Source organism: Myotis davidii, unplaced genomic scaffold (assembly GCF_000327345.1).
Source record: "Myotis davidii unplaced genomic scaffold, ASM32734v1 scaffold471, whole genome shotgun sequence".
NCBI lineage: Eukaryota > Metazoa > Chordata > Mammalia > Chiroptera > Vespertilionidae > Myotis > Myotis davidii.
In genome coordinates this window covers 444,533-459,939 of record NW_006283354.1, presented here as the reverse complement: position 1 = coordinate 459,939, position 15,407 = coordinate 444,533, and the positions used below count along the sequence as shown (strand labels likewise).

Below are 15,407 nucleotides of genomic sequence, written 5' to 3'. Positions count from 1 at the left end.
GGGGGGCCGGCAGCACGGGTAAGCCGGCCGCCCGCTGGGGTGGCAGGACGGGCTGGGGACGCGGGGACAAAGCCATTCGCGTGGGGCGCTCCCTCTGAGGGACCAGCCCTGCGTGAAGTGGGGAGAGGGAGGGGGCCGTAGAGGGAAAGCCCAGCCGAGGAAGCGGGTGGAAGAGCTGACCAGCGACCCCAGACTCAGGCAAGAGCATGAGACGCCCCAACCCGGCTTTTAGCTTCTGCTCCCAGCGAACAGGAGAAAAGCGGGGTTGGCAGCTGTGCCCAGAATCATCGTGGGAAGTTGGCCAGGGCAAAGCGTGTACCCAACAGTACACTTATCCCCGTCCAGTCGGGACCTTGGCCAGCACCTCCACAGGTGACACTGGGGCCACGCTGGCTGGTAGCATCCACGCCCCCCAGGTTCCTGCTCACGTGGCATCTGACAGCGCTCTCTGGGCACAGCCAGGGCAGTAGAGGCAGTATGGCATCTCCTTGCCTGCGAGGTGAGCAGGAGAATTCCATGGCCTGACACACATTGTACAGATGGGGAAACTGAGTCCAGAGGGGGCCACCCCTTCCCATGGTCCTGCAGTGTACACTAGAGCCAGGTTGGAATCTCTCTTTAAATAATAGCCAAGTTTGCAAATTTGGGACATTGTCATTGCACATGTTCCTTAGGGGCACAGCTAGCATAAGAAGACACTGTTTTAAGAGGGTAGAGGGTCTGACCCGGTAAAGGCCTTGGCAAACCCAGGCCGAGGTGGGCAATATTCCCAAACGAGGCCATCCAGCTCACACACTGCGGGGCTTTGCCACACCTTCCAGCCTGCCTGGCTGCACCAACTCCTTTTTCACAGCTAGGCAAAACTATGTGTGGCTAGAGTCATTGTGTAGTGGCCCAAATGGCTCTGGGTCCAGCCATCTGCACCCAGGTAGTGACCAGACCACCATGTGAAGTGCCGGGGGTATCTGTAGTCAGATCAAAACGCACTGCTGGGGGAGATTAGAGTTGACTTCAGCGGGCTTTTGCAAAGCCTTGGCTCCCACCCAGGGCTGCTCTGGGCTGGGTGTCGCTTCCTGGTTACCTCTGCCTGTGGCCCTAGGCACTTACTTGGCCTTTCAGGCGCCCGGGGCTGCAGGGAGGGAGGCTGCTGGGAGTGAGCCTGTCTGCTGAGTGAAATCAAGCCAGGCCGGGCGCAATACCCTCGCAGAAAGAGGAGAGCACCAGAGTGGCCTGGGGTCCTTCTGGAAGAGGCAGAAGCACCTTTCACTTAGGCTGGGACAAAAGGATGAGGGGGCAGGTCAGAAAGATGAGGGGGATGTAAGCCATAAAAGTCAAAATGTGAGCAACTGGCATTTTCATTGTCTCTGCCCAGCTCACCTTTGTCCCTCTGCCTTCCTTGCCAATGAAGGGTGCTATGGAATCTGCCTGGGAGGTTTGTGTTCCTCTGTGTCTTAGCCACTAAGGAGAAGGCCCCTATAATAGGCCCTGGGGCACTGTCACCTAGAATGGTGTCTGTGCACAGCACAGCGAAACTTCCCCAAAGGTGTTGATAGAACTCCACCAAGAACCATCTGCATAGCAAACCTTCCCTTCAGAGTACAGAAGAGACACTAACCAGCCAGAAAACAGGGTATTTGTCAATGCAAATGCTCTTTATTATGAATTTCAGATATTAGAGGAACTTCCTCTTCACCTCCCCACCCCCAGTACCCCTGCAGGCTGATTCTGGGGTTGTTTGTTTGGTTTGGTTTGGTTTGTTGTTGTTTTTGGTTAATTCTCATCCAGGATTTTTTTTCCCCATTGATTTTTAGAGAGAATGAAAGGGAGGGAAGAGGAGGGAGGTGGCGGGGGAGAGAGAAACATTGATTGATCAGGTTGCCTCCCACATATGCTGTGATGGGGACTGAACCCACAACTTGGGTATGTGCCGTGACTGGGAATCGTACCCGCCACCTTTCAGTGTATGGGACAGTGCTCCAACTAACTAAGCCACCCAGCCAGGGCCAAGCTAATCCTCTTGATTAGCTTCTTGCCGTGCAGTTGGAAAGGCCTGTAGTCTGTGCTGGGCAGAATGGTCTAAGAAGGCACATGAACACCCCCGCCCCCAGTAAAGTCTGGATGCACAGGCAGGTACTGTGACAAAATGCTTGCAGGCACATTGCCTTTGCTCTGCCCTAACTGTCCCTGGAAATACCACAGGGCTGTTTGCCTGTGTAAAATGGATAACCTTTATTCAAAGTGAACACTGGTGAAAAGGGAAGAAATCTCTGCTGCCTTAAGGAGCTGCAGTGCGCTCCAAGATGTGAAAGAAAAAAATAACGAGGGTGCCTTGCTGGTGTACTGCCCTGTGTTACCCATCACCAAAATCACACCTGCTGTTCGTGTGCCCATTTTGCAGATGGAGAAACTGCAGCTTAGGGAGGTGGAATGACTTAGTCCAAACTCAGAAAGCTGTTGGGAGAGCAGTGACTATGACGTGGTCTCTTTACTCCCAGCTGTGTCTGTATTGCTATAGGGAAGGAAAAATTACTGAAAGGGAAGTAAAAAATGCAATCATACTTCCAAATATCACCAACCAAAACTGGACTGAATTTCCTGGAGCACTGGATTTTCAAGTCCAAGTTGAACACAGCAGAGCTGCTGTACCTGAGGCTGAAGGTCCAGAGATGGCTTGCCCATTTTGGGTAAATTTCAGCATCAATTTCCTATGTGCACAGCCCACCCCTCTCACCCTGAGGTGGGCGGAGGGTGGTGTCACAGCAACCCCCAGCCTCTGCTCCTGTCTCAGAAGGCAGCAGCGGTGGGAACTCACTCAGAGGAATGTTAGAGCCACATCCACAGGAGACTCAGTGAAGATTTGCCAAACGCCTACAGAAAGTTGCTGGGAATTCGACAGTAATTGTTTCCTGCTTGGTCAGATAGAAGAACTTCTGAGTTCGTAAACCTAGCGCTGGAGTGTGGCCAGCAGGAACTCTCCAGGGGTTGTTTGGAGAATGCTGTAACCTGTGAGTCCTAGACAGCAAGCAGAAGCAAGGTGGCTTCTTGTTAGAATCCTCTGGGAGCTGAGGGCATTGGGCCAAAACAGCTAGGCCTAAGGGGACATGGGCTCTCCTCGCTGCAAGCCTGTGGTTTCCTCTCCAGCCTTACCTTCTCTGGCCCTCAGGTTCTTACAGCGACTCAGTAACATTCACTGTGCTGAGTCACCTTTCACCTTGGCTTACTCACCTTTGCGTCCTGAACCACAACCTGGACAAGAGGTGACAGCCACCTGGGTGGAGAAATAAAGGGCCAGCCTGCTCTGTGGCCCAATAGCCAGCAGTGGGTATCTGAGAACTGACCATGTTCTCAGCAATGCCTTCCTAAAAAATACCGTGCGCGTCCAATGACGCCTATCGATTGCATTTTAAAGTAACAGGGGAATTGATCTGAAAGAATGATACCCGACCTTCTGTGGGCACAGAGGTTATGGGAAGGCCCGCAGCCTCTTTGCTTGGCTTTCCTCTGACTTGTGATTCAGCCAGATGAACTGCCTGCCTCCAGCGCAGGAAGACCCCCTCCCAGTGGTCACCACATCCACCTCTTTGCCCAGGAGCCTCATGCAGGCCCTGCTACCACATGGCCTGCGCATGGTTTGGGTCAGGACTTGAGATGCTAGAATAAAATACACAAAACCAGAACCCCATTGCTCTGGGAAAGAAGGCTTCTCAGCAGAACCCCATTTGCTCATGACTTTTCCTCAGAGTTTCCGGCGATCCTTCTGAACTGGATGGCCCTGGGAGCAGCACAGTCAAACCTGGTTCTTGGATGTTTCCCATCTTGAACAATTCTGTTCTCCACCAAGTTGTTCACAGACAAAAAATGCCTCTGTTGTCCACCAAAACTTCAGTTTTCCCCTGATAGCCCTTTCATTGCTGATACATCAGCATGACAAAAAGTGTCTCTCTGGCACAAACAAAGGAGAGAATGCTTTTGTTGCTGGTGAAATGGATGATTAGCACAATTTTAAAACATAAAGAGGCCATCAGGAGTGCTAATGTTGCTAAGCGTGTGAAAGTGCTCACAAAACGACAATCACAGGCAATGGAATAGGTAGAAAAACTTGTTGCTTGGATAAATGAAATCAGTTATAGCATTTCTGAGGCAGAAAAATTCCTTTAAGGCTAGTAGGGGATGGTTCAATAAATTAAACAGTACATTCAACATGTCTATAAGAAAGGTTAAAACAGGGAATCATTTGAAGGTCTGGAACGGATTAATTCCATTTACATTATTTCTGATGGGAAAAAATAATTCTGTTTTTGAACAAATCGCTTCACAAACAACCTTCCGGAACAAATTAAGTTCAAGAAACAAGGTTCCACTGTATTTTCATTCTGTTCATTCAAGTTCATTCCAAGCTGCTCTTTCACCCTGGCCTGGCCCTAGGCTCCATCTAGACCAGCGGTTCTCAACCTGTGGGTCACGACCCCTTTGGCGGTCGAATTCACAGGGGTCGCCTAAGACACAATATCTGATATCCTGCATAACAGATATTTACATTATGATTCATAACAGTAGCAACATTACAGTTATGAAGTAGCAACGAAAATAATTTTATGGTTGGGTCACAACATGAGGAACTGTATTTAAAGGGCCAGAAGGCTGAGAACCACTGATCTAGACCATAAAAGAAAGAATGAGGCAGAGCTCCTGCCCTCAAGGTTCTTTGGAAGGTAGTTGAAGAGAGGAGACACACACAGGCTGCTCAGTTATAGGGTTCTGCTTGGTGCCCAGGGTCAAACAAGGGCTGTGTCCCAGGTCAGCGGTAGAAGAGTGTCACCTGGGACGCGGGCAGAAGGCTTTCTGGGGGAAGTGAGACTGGAGCTGGGGCCCACGTATGAATGACAGAGTTCTGTGGGGGAGCGTCTCTTGCCAAGGTCCTGACAGCAGCCAGCTGTGCCCTCTAGTTTCCAGGGTGGCACTTGGCTAGGTTGCGTTTGGGAACCAGGCAGCTGGCCTAGGGACGCAGAGTATGTGTGTGGAGCTGCCTGGGAGGCACAGGGCCCCGGACCAGGGCGCCCGGTGCACTGGGATGACAGGTGACAGCACAGGTCAGTGTGGGTGGAGATGCAGAGAAAGGCTGGGGGCCTCTCAGGAAATTGCTTTATTTACTTAGCAAGCACACAGCTTTTACTTAGCTACTTATCTCAATTGGTAACGTGCCATCTGAAAACATTTAAGATGCTTTTACTTCCATTTTCCAAATGTCCTGTCAAAGAAAGATACTTACACGAGGAAGTTATGTATATGCATGATACACTATGGCAATTTTTAATTTGGAGGGAAACTTCTAGGAAGCTGACGGAAATCTAGGTCAGGAGGCTCAACGTCTGCCCCAAGCCACCGTCCGGTACCAAGACTGAAATGACTGTATCTGCTCCACATCTGGGATGTTCACATGAGCCAGGAGGGCCCACGGGGTGGGAAGGACATGGAGGCAGGGTGGACACGCTGACCGTCTTGCTAACGCTGCTGCTTTCTTTGCAGCCCCAACGTGTGTGCTGTGCAGAAGCTCATCGGCACCAACAAAAAGTACTTCACCAACTGCAAGCAGTGGTACCAGAGGAAAATCTGTGGCAAATCAACGTGAGTATCTGTAACCTCCCAAGACCACCAGCCACCAAGGAGGCTGGGCTTTGTGTCCGCCAGCTGCAGGTCCCCTCAGACCTGGGCCAGCCTTCTGAAAGGGCAGGCTGCCTCGGGAGCCTGGAAGATGCGTGTGCAAACGTGTCAGGGAGCTGTGTGCTTGGGAGTGGCGGTTTTAGTAAGCTGGCCAGTTTTGTTCTGCATTTTTAAGGCTCCTGACAAGACTTGGTTACATTTTTCAGGGCTGATCTGAGATTACAAGAAGCATGTATGTGTGTGCGTGTGAGTTTTTTAATCCTCACTCGATGATACAAACATTATCGTTATGGAGAAGCCGCCAGCCTGTGGCGGATTCATGTACCACTCCTGCTCTGAGGTAAACACCCCAGAAAGACTTAAAGAGCCTAGAAATGTGAAATTATGAGTCAGCGTAGCACTTTAAGAATATAGGCTCAGACTCCCTAATTCAAACCCTAGCTTTGCCGCCTTCCCTAGGCAAGTTGCTTTACTTTGGAGCCCTCAGTTACCTCATCTGTGAAATGGAAATAACAATAGGAAGACCTTATGGATTACAGGAGGATGAATGGAATAATGCATGTGAGAGGCTCCCTGCTATTCTTATTACCCTTAGAACTTGCAAATCTAGGCCACACAAACAGAAGTGAGAGTGCCAGTGGGGTGTGGACCCATGTGGTTACAGCGGGGCTTGTTGGTGCCTCTGTCAGCATGCAGGGAGGCGCATGCACCCGGCCACCTGCTGCCTGGCAGGAACGGGGCGGCGTGCATGTTCTAACAGAATTTCGTGGAAACCTAATCTGTGTTGGCGCCAACTGTCAACAGATCTCAAAGCTGGCTCTCTCCTGCAGACAGGAAGATGTGCTGTGTGAAACCTCCTGAGCCACTTGGGGGGCCTGACCCTCCTCTTATCTGCATAAGAGAAGGACTATGAGACTCTAAGCTGCTCTCTTGAACACCTTCCCATAGTGGTTTTTTTTAAAAGTATTGTTTGTGACATTGCTTTGAGCAGATATCTCCTTCAGTTTCATAACCAACTGAAGGAAGGGAAAATGCTCTTCCTTTAAAATGGAAATGAATATCCCAACTGTGATCCTTATTATGTTAGTCCATCCTAGTATGAATCAAGGGTGTTAGGGACCACGGCAGAGCTGGGGAGAAGCCATCAGCTCCCCGGCAGCCTGTCAAGGGCAGGTCCGGGATAGCGGGCTCCCACCTGACCAAGCCCAGCTTCAAAGCTGAGGGTTGAGTAAGCTACAAAAACACACCTTTGGGGTTCAGTGAGCAAACACCCAGGGATAATTCTTCAGCTATGGACAAAAGAGATTATGCAAATTATGGACCACACATCCTTTCATGGTGCTCAAGTTTAAAAAAAAAAAAAAGAAAACCTTTAGTACTCTGATTTTTCCCATGTGCATACTTATCTGCTTAAATAAACAGTTAATTACTCAACTCCAAGCCAAGCCCCATATAATTGCTTCTTGGAAGGTGGCCAGAGCATCTGTACCAAGCAAACAGCTCTTCTGCATGTCAGAGTCTGGGTTTCAAAGAGCTCTACCTTTGTGTCAGTACCAGTTTCCCTAAAAATGGGAATGTGATATCAAGCTGGCAGCAGGGCGGCATCGGCCCTGGTATTTCAGGGGGCCCTGTGCTGAGGCATTTGCCTGAACAGTTAAGAGAAGACTGATAATGTTCCCCGGCAGTTCCCAGGCTGACACTGCTGTTGATGGTGAGTTGCCTTGGCGTCCTGGCCCGTGTACCTGCGTCCTTCTCCATCTGTGTGCCAGGACAGGCACAGGCGGCACAGTGGTGTGCTGGCCAGTGTCCTGGTGACCCAATCTCCCTCTCTGGGCAGGTTAGGCTTTGAGTGTGGCCATGTGATGGTGCAGTTACCTCACAGCAGTGAGGGCAGGGCATCCCAGGTGCTGGGAAAGGGAATAGGTGGGTAGGGTGTGGGTGCAGAAAACAAGGTATACAGTGGAGTCAAGCAGAGCCCAGTGCCAGGCCCAGCCATCAGCCTGGCCCTACAAAACCAGACGGGACAATATGCACTTTCAACTTTTCAGTGTGGCCATTGCTCCAGGCAGCTTCAAAAGAGGGAATGGGGATAGAACAACATGAGTTGATATAAAACTTGATGATCTGGGGCAAGAGGGTCCCTTCCTGGAACACTATGTGCTCGTCAGGAAGGTGGAGCTGAGTTGGGAGAGGTCCAGAGAACCCAGGGAGGGACAGGGGAAGCAATTGAAATATCTCTGTTGTTCCCAAGAGAGCTGAGAAAGATCAGCCTCACCGTTCCCTGGTGTGCCCAGGACCGAGGCCCAGGCCAGAGCTGCCATGTGATCCCCAGGAATTTAGTGCCAGGGGTGGTCAGGAAGGGAAAGGGAGAGAGCTGTGCTGGCTGGAGTTGATGTCATCCTGGTGAAATGGGTCCCTAAGCACATTGATGTGGGTGAGGACCAGACTGGTAAATGGGGAGTATGCGGGTGGTTGGACAGAGGCCTGTCTCAGTGGGGGGGCAAATTTGGGCAGTGGGAACTTTCTCAGCAGGACCCCAGGGTGGAGGCTGAAGCAAGAAGTGTATATTGGGGTGAAAGGGTGTAAAGTGTTATAGGGAAGGAGACAGCCCAGGTCACCCAGAGGCCCAGGACCAAGGAGAACTTGAACTTGAAAGCAGACAAGCGACACCAAGCACAGGGGTGGGAGGGGAGGGTAAGGGGAGTTTGTGAAGACTTGGTAGTGTCACACAGAGACCCAGGGAACCTGGAGCCACCTCCGTGGAGGGAGGGAGGGCACTGGCCACACTTAGCACGCCTCTCAGGGGACACGGCATTGTTCCCAGACAATACCTTTTCTGCATTTCCTAAAAGAGAAGAACCAGAGTCTTTGGTGCTATTTGTCAAGCCAGCATATGGATTTTATTACAGGAAGCAGTTACCAGTGGGCCTCTATTTAGTAACTTGAGTGAATTTTATTACTTGGAAATTTAAGTTAGCTTTTATTTCAGACCCTAAAGAGCACCAGAGTAATACAATAACTAACCAGACAGAGAGAGTTATGAGGGAGGCGGCATCCCACTCTGATTCTAGGCTCCAGTCTGATCGGCAACCATAAAACTTTTACATGCAGCAGCTTGAGCGGTGGTGCAGGAAATTGTGGTCAGGAAGCCTCCCTGTCTCTCGACAGGACTCCTTTGTGCAAACCCCAGCGAGAGGGAGGCCTAGTTAGCAGCCAAGTCAGAGTTGACATCATGAGACTGTACTAGTCATTGCAGGAGCTCAGACATCATAACCGTGGCACCAGGAGGCCAGCGGGAGCTGGCAGGTTGGAGCAGCAGCTGTCCGTTCCAAAAGTCTTGAAGTTGTTTCACAAGCAACACATCTCACGAGCACAAAAGCCCTCCTCCAGAGCCAAGATGAGCTGGCAGGACACTTCCCTTTCTCTAGTAGCAAGCAGTGCTTTGCCCAGGGGCTGAAATATTAATACTTCTTCAGCGCTGCCTTAAAGCTTAGAAATGTGTCTCTTACAAAGCCAGCCAGTGTGTGGTTGCGCTTTCATCAGCCGGCAGGGCTGTTTCCAGTAGCTCTCATTCTGGTGGGGCAGAGACATTACAGTGAAGTTGAAGAAGAGCCCTCCTTGGTCTCCCTTTCCTGTAACCCACAACCTTGGTCACATGATGAAAAAGAAAAAGATGGTGAGAAGCTATCTAGGGAAGCCAGGCTGTCCCCAGACACACACCAGCACCTCCTTCCCCAATTCATATTCTATGTCCAGCCAGCTGGGACCCATGGGAAACCTGCTCCAAAATAGCTGAGATTTGTTGTACACCCAACACCAGGGGTTGTCGTACACCAAACACCTCTGTTTGGCAGGGCTTCCTGGAGGTCCTATACCATTCTGCAAACTCCTAGGAGGCAGCTTAGCTGACATGGAATTTTGTTCTGTTGAGTATTTTTGTGAATCCATGTACCATCTGGGGAATGGCCCTGTGGTGGGCAGAATAATGACCCCCTACAGATGTCCTAATCTCTGAACCTGTGAACATGTTCCCTTACAAGGAAAAAGAAACTTTGTAGATATGATTAAGTTAAGGGTCTTGAGACGGGAAGATTATCCAGGATTTTCAGATGAGTCCAATGTAAGGGTCCTTACAAGAGGGAGGCAGGAGGGTCAGAGTCAGAGAAGGACATGTGACAATTCAAACTGAAGTTGGAGTGATGTGGCCACAAGCCAAGAAATGCAGCCTCCAGAAGCTGGAAAAGATAAGGAGTGGATTCTTCCCTAGAGCCTCTAGAACAGCGGTTCTCAACCTCTGGGTCACGACCCCTTTGGGGGTCAAACGACCCTTTCACAGGGGTCGCCTAAGACCATCGGAAAACACATATATAATTACATATTGTTTTTGTGATTAATCACTATGCTTTAATGATGTTCATTTTGTAACAATGAAAATATATCCTGCATATCAGATATTTACATTATGATTCATAACGGTAGCAAAATTACAGTTATGAAGTAGCAACGAAAATAATTTTATGGTTGGGGGTCACAACATGAGGAACTGTATTAAAGGGTCGTGGCATTAGGAAGGTTGAGAACCACTGCTGTAGAAGGAATACAGCCTTTGATTTTAGCCTCATAAGGCCAATTTCTGACTTTAACATCCAGAGCTGTAAGATAATAAATTTGTGTTTTTATAAGCTACTTAAATTATGATAATTTGTTACAGCAACAATGAGAAACTAATTCAGGCCCTATCTATTGAGCCACATAGATGTGTTATGAGAGATTTATTACAATGTGATTTCGTCAGTGGTTTCATATAGGACATTACTTTAAATGAAGTTATTAATCTAACTTCAATTTTAAAGTGTAAACCTGGAGTTTTTCTAGAAGAAGCTCGACGACTGAGCACTTAGTAAATACCAAGCCTCTGTTAAGAGACTTTCCTATGTAAGCTCACTCAGTTCTCGCAATTGCCCTATCAGATCAGTATAGAGAGACTGAGGCTCAGAAAGCCTAAGGTGCCTGCTCAAAATCACCTGCTAGTAAGTGAGGAGGTCTGCTACTCTACTTTCCTGCCCCAGGGAGAATGAAGGCTAGTGGTGAATGTCAGTGATCTGAGAGTGAGCAGCCCTAAAGGGCCTGGGTGAACTGCCCCAGATTTCTCTCTACAGCCCCAAAACTTGTGACTTTGGGCCCCAGAGAGAAGGCCTTCTCAGGGTCAGCAGAGGCCATCTGGCCCAGAGTCACCAACCTTCTCCTAGTTGCTCACCCCCAGTCTGGTATCATTCTGATCCTTTGCTACAAGGGACCTCCCCAACATCCCTGGTGAGATGATGAAGGGCATGGGAACTGAGGAGACACGCTCAGCATCCAGGAGCCCCCAGAATGGCCTCACAAAATACACAGATTCCCACAAGAAAACAGCTACATTTTCTGAAGACAGTCTCGTCACTAACCAAGCTACACCCTGGTGAATGGAGTAGTGGTGAGAGGTCTTTGGGGATGGACCATAGGTTAAAACAAGCCCTTTTTCACCAGCGGGCTCAACATTTTGATTTTCTTCTGGGAGGCTCAAGAAAGCTCAGCTGAGTTTCCCAGGCCAGCAGTGCCGAAGTGCACCACTCCAGGCAGCCCGGCTGCAGGGCATGTTGGATGTCTAGACAATGTTGGTCTGTGTTTGCTCTGCGATTCCTCTTGGAAATCATGACACACTGAATGGTTTACCTTCTGTCACAGGAAACCGGCTCTCAGGCTCCGTTCCTTGCTCCACCTACATCCAGGGGCTAGTTCACCTCTAGGGAATTTACAGGCACGGCAGACAGCCAAAGGCATGAGGCATACTTGGGAGAGAATGATTGTTTTAACTTATTGCATTAACTTTTTGGAAGATTATTTAGGGAGAGAAACACCAATAATTCTTTCTTAATCCAATCATAGTAAACATTTTGGAGGGGGCTGAAGGAGAGCTTCCCTAACAAAGCATCTCTGTTCTTAGACCTTGGATTGACACTACCTTTTTAACCCTCCCCAATTGCCCTTTTAAATCAGACACCTTCCCTCGCTTTCTTCCTCAAATTGTTTTTTTGACCAGGGAAGCTGGAACAAAAAAATTAGTGTCTGCTGCCTTTTCTGACCTAAGGTTTTTACTTATTGTACTGTGTCAGACCAAGGAGAGCGAGGAGCCTTTAATTAGAACAGCTTTTGCTGATGAGGTTCAATTCAAAGACCAACAAATTGGTCCTCTCTACACAGAGAAGCCCATGAACTAGGAAGACATAGATGATGGGGGCTCCCCGTGGTCTCCATCCTTTGCTGCCTTCATCCTAGAGAGATGGCATCAGGCCCAGGCCCCTGTGGGTGCCCCCAGCCCCATCTCCCCACAGCATGGGTGTTCGCTGCAGGGCAGAAAACAGAGACTGCTTGTCCTGAAAGATTTGGTCAACATTGTCTCAATGGACCGTCCTTCTCAGTCTTCAGTTTCTAGCTGCTCTCTGCTTCTCTGGGCCAAGCAGACCGGCTCTGAGGAGAGCTGGTATGGTTGGGGCAGCTGGGAGCAGGGAAACTGCCAGCTGTGGCAGATCTCAACCCACAGGGCTGCCAGGCCCAGGCCGAGAGGCACGGCTGACACCTGCTCACCTAGAAAGTGCCTGGATGCCAGACCGGGTAGCAGGAGGGCCGGGAGGGAGAGGTCAGGGTGAGAGGGTTAGGAGAAAGCTTCCTGGTAGAGAACCAGGAAAAAGCCTTCAGCTGGGGGACTGAGCCCCGACTGGGGGTAGTGTGCCACCCACACCTGGCTGCTGGGGAACATGGGTACAAAAGGCCCATCTGGACGGGCACAGTGAGTGATGACAGGGGTTAGCTCTGACCACATTGGAGAGAAACCTGTGTCCCCTCAGTGTCAAACTTTCCAAATCAGTCAGCTTTCCCCCAAATATGTGCATTGTCAAGAGCCATGGGAAAGGAATTGGATTTGATGCAATTTGCGGAGAGTCGTAGATGCCGCTCCCCAGCTGTGACCTTGGGAAACCCCTTTGTGCCTCAGAGTCCTTGCAGCGTTCTGATTCCACCTATCCTTCCGCACGCTGAGACTGTTCAGCTTAGATCCGCCCCTCCTCCCCAGCCCCGTATCTCCTGTCGTTCTCACCATTTTCCCCATCCGCACACACACTGGCCACAGGACCCAGTTTACACTGGGGAGTTGGTTTTCTTTTGTCCTCAGTCAATTCCTGATGAAGTCACCTGAGCTGTTGAGCTCTCTTGTGGTTTTTGGGATGGAACTCAGGTGCTAACACCCTAGAAGAAGAGTCACTGGTGAGTCACATGGCTCACCAGGGCCAACGTGGCTGGGCTCCAAGGCAAGGAGTGTGTGCAAGGGTCCCAGAAATAAGGAAGGCTTTAAGAAGAAGACTCATTCTCCAGTTGTGCTTTTCCAACTTCATAGAATGTTACCCAGGCACTTTTGGAAGGAACTAAACTTTGGGGGACTTGGCCTAACCCTCAGCAGTGTTAACATGTATTAGTCCACACACACACTCCATCCATGCTTTTGTTCCGGCCCTCCGGTTCAGTTTAAGAACCCATTGTGGCCCTCGAGTCAAAAAGTTTGCCCACCCCTGCCCTAACCCCGTACCCCAGAAGAGAACCCTGGTATTTATCACAGAAAGCCGGGGATCTCATGCATGGGTGTCCCCTGGTCCTGTGGGCTCAAGGCTTGGAGCTCTCCCTAGGGTTAGCTGGGAGAAGCTGGCACTCTCCTTCTTTGAAATAGAGTTCCTCTTCCCCCTGGAAATAATCCCATTGACTAGAATTGCGAATGTGAAATTGTGAGGAACCTTACAGATCATCCAGTTTAACTTCATCCCATTTTATAGGTCAGGAAACTGAGACTGAGAGAGAATGGACTTTCGGTGTCATCTCGCTAGTTGCTGATGGATCACACAACAAGTCTTCTCATTCTTGTACTTGTTCTATTACACCACACTGTCTTTGAGAGGTTGAGTATTAATCAAATTTTACTTTAGGTTTTAAAGATAAAATTGTGGGTCGATCAAGCTGTTGTGAGACCACCAGCCTGGTGAGCCTTATAAGTATAGGGATGACAGATTAGAAAGGAACAGGATGGGAGGAGGGCCAGAGAAAAGGGAAGGAGAAAGGCAGGAAGATGGAGAAAACAGGACAAAGAAGAAAGTGCATGGTTTGTGCCCTCAGCCGTACCCTAGGGGGGACTTGGGGGTGGGGGGTCATATTTCTGGCCAATGATGCCTGTAGCTCCCCAGCAGCCCGAGAATCCTAGCCAGTCCGTCTCTGAAACACCACCTTGGATAACAGATGAACATGACTCACCAGGGCTTCCCTGAGATGACTCCAGTGGATTAATCAGAGCAGAATGTATGGGCTCATTGAAAACGCCCGCCCCCACTGCAAGCCCTCTTTCTTTCCGATCTGCCTGCTTCTCTTCTGCTGATGTCTTAAAACAGCCCCTGAGAGAGTGGTGAGCTGTTCTGTGGAAAATCCAGTCTGAGTCCTCTACTGTCCCCAAGGAGGGGCAGGACATGGCTGTTTGCCTCTAGTTCCAGGCTGCCCAGGAGGGGCTGCGCCCACACTGCCAGTGCAGGGGTGGCCGTAGGCAGCACTTGGGGATTTGATGTGAAGCAAGTCTTTCAGGTGTAGGCTTTTAGAACAGCGACTTCCTTGCAATGATATTTGAAATTCTTGGGGCTTCCCCAGAATACCGGGTTAGCTGAAGCTCTGTTTCAGACCTCAGGAAGGACGTAAATATTCCAAGATGAACTGGACTGAGTTAGAAAGTTTTAAGTTTCTCTGCCAAATGATTTCAACATTTAAAACTGGATACTGCCAGTCTTGTTTCTCCACATACAAGGAGTCTTGCAAACTGGCAATATTGCTCGCCTCCTGGAAGGTTGATGGGATTGTCGAGGGATCAGGGTGGGTGGGGAACACTGCATTTTTTCCATTTGAAACCATATAAATGTTTTCCTTGATTATAACTTGGTTTTTAATTTGAAAAATTTTTAAAAGCATCTTGATAACAGGAGCTTTGTTTTTATAATTTTTAAAGTTTTAAAGTTTGATTGTAAAAACTGAGAACTATATCCTTTTGGTTATTAAATGGAGAACTAGAAGGCCATGAGAGAGTTAATCCAACGACCATCACATGAAACACACATAGTTTCACAGATGAGGAAACTGAGTCCCAGAGAGGAGGCGGGGCTGCCTGGGGAGGTCAGGGCTCTTTCTGCTCCTCCCCGCGGCCTCAGGAACTGCCAGGTCCCCAGGAATTACAATGGAGGTATAAGCTCTTGGTATGTTGTCTGAATCCCACTGTTGAATGTGCTGCCACAGTCCCCTAACCATTCCCAGCTGGTGGATTTCCTTCAGCGATGGTGCCGTTGGGAATATTCTGCAAAGCCAAGGAGGAGTGACCAGCTCCTTGCCCATGAAAGGCACAGACATGACAGTGAACAATTCCTCCGCCAGCAGGATGTTTACGTGCCATTTCCCTTCCTCGTTGGCGGAGGCCATTCTTCCAGGAGAGAGGACTATTGGCCTGTGAGGAGGAGAGAAGCCCTGCTAATACTGCATTTGTGTGTCTCCTTGCAGAGTCATCAGCTATGAGTGCTGTCCTGGATATGAAAAGGTCCCTGGAGAGAAGGGCTGCCCAGCAGGTGATTAAGCCAGGCCTTGCCTGTTAGTGAAGATGGAGGTAGCAGAGCCTGAGTGGGGGGTCGGAGGGGGAT

The 15,407-nt window shown here is 49.6% G+C and overlaps 1 protein-coding gene across 1 annotated transcript in view; it reads left to right on the top strand.

Moving 5' to 3' along the window:
* Position 1: 1 nt before the first annotated feature.
* The window catches only part of TGFBI (transforming growth factor beta induced), a gene marked incomplete at its 5' end in the record, with an annotated part of 32,866 nt that continues 17,460 nt past the window's right edge, over positions 2–15,407 (top strand). The window contains 3 exons of the mRNA XM_006753564.2: positions 2–18; positions 5,527–5,625; positions 15,271–15,335. Coding sequence (XP_006753627.1) covers positions 2–18; positions 5,527–5,625; positions 15,271–15,335 — 181 coding nt within the window. The remainder of the gene's footprint in view (positions 19–5,526; positions 5,626–15,270; positions 15,336–15,407) is intronic.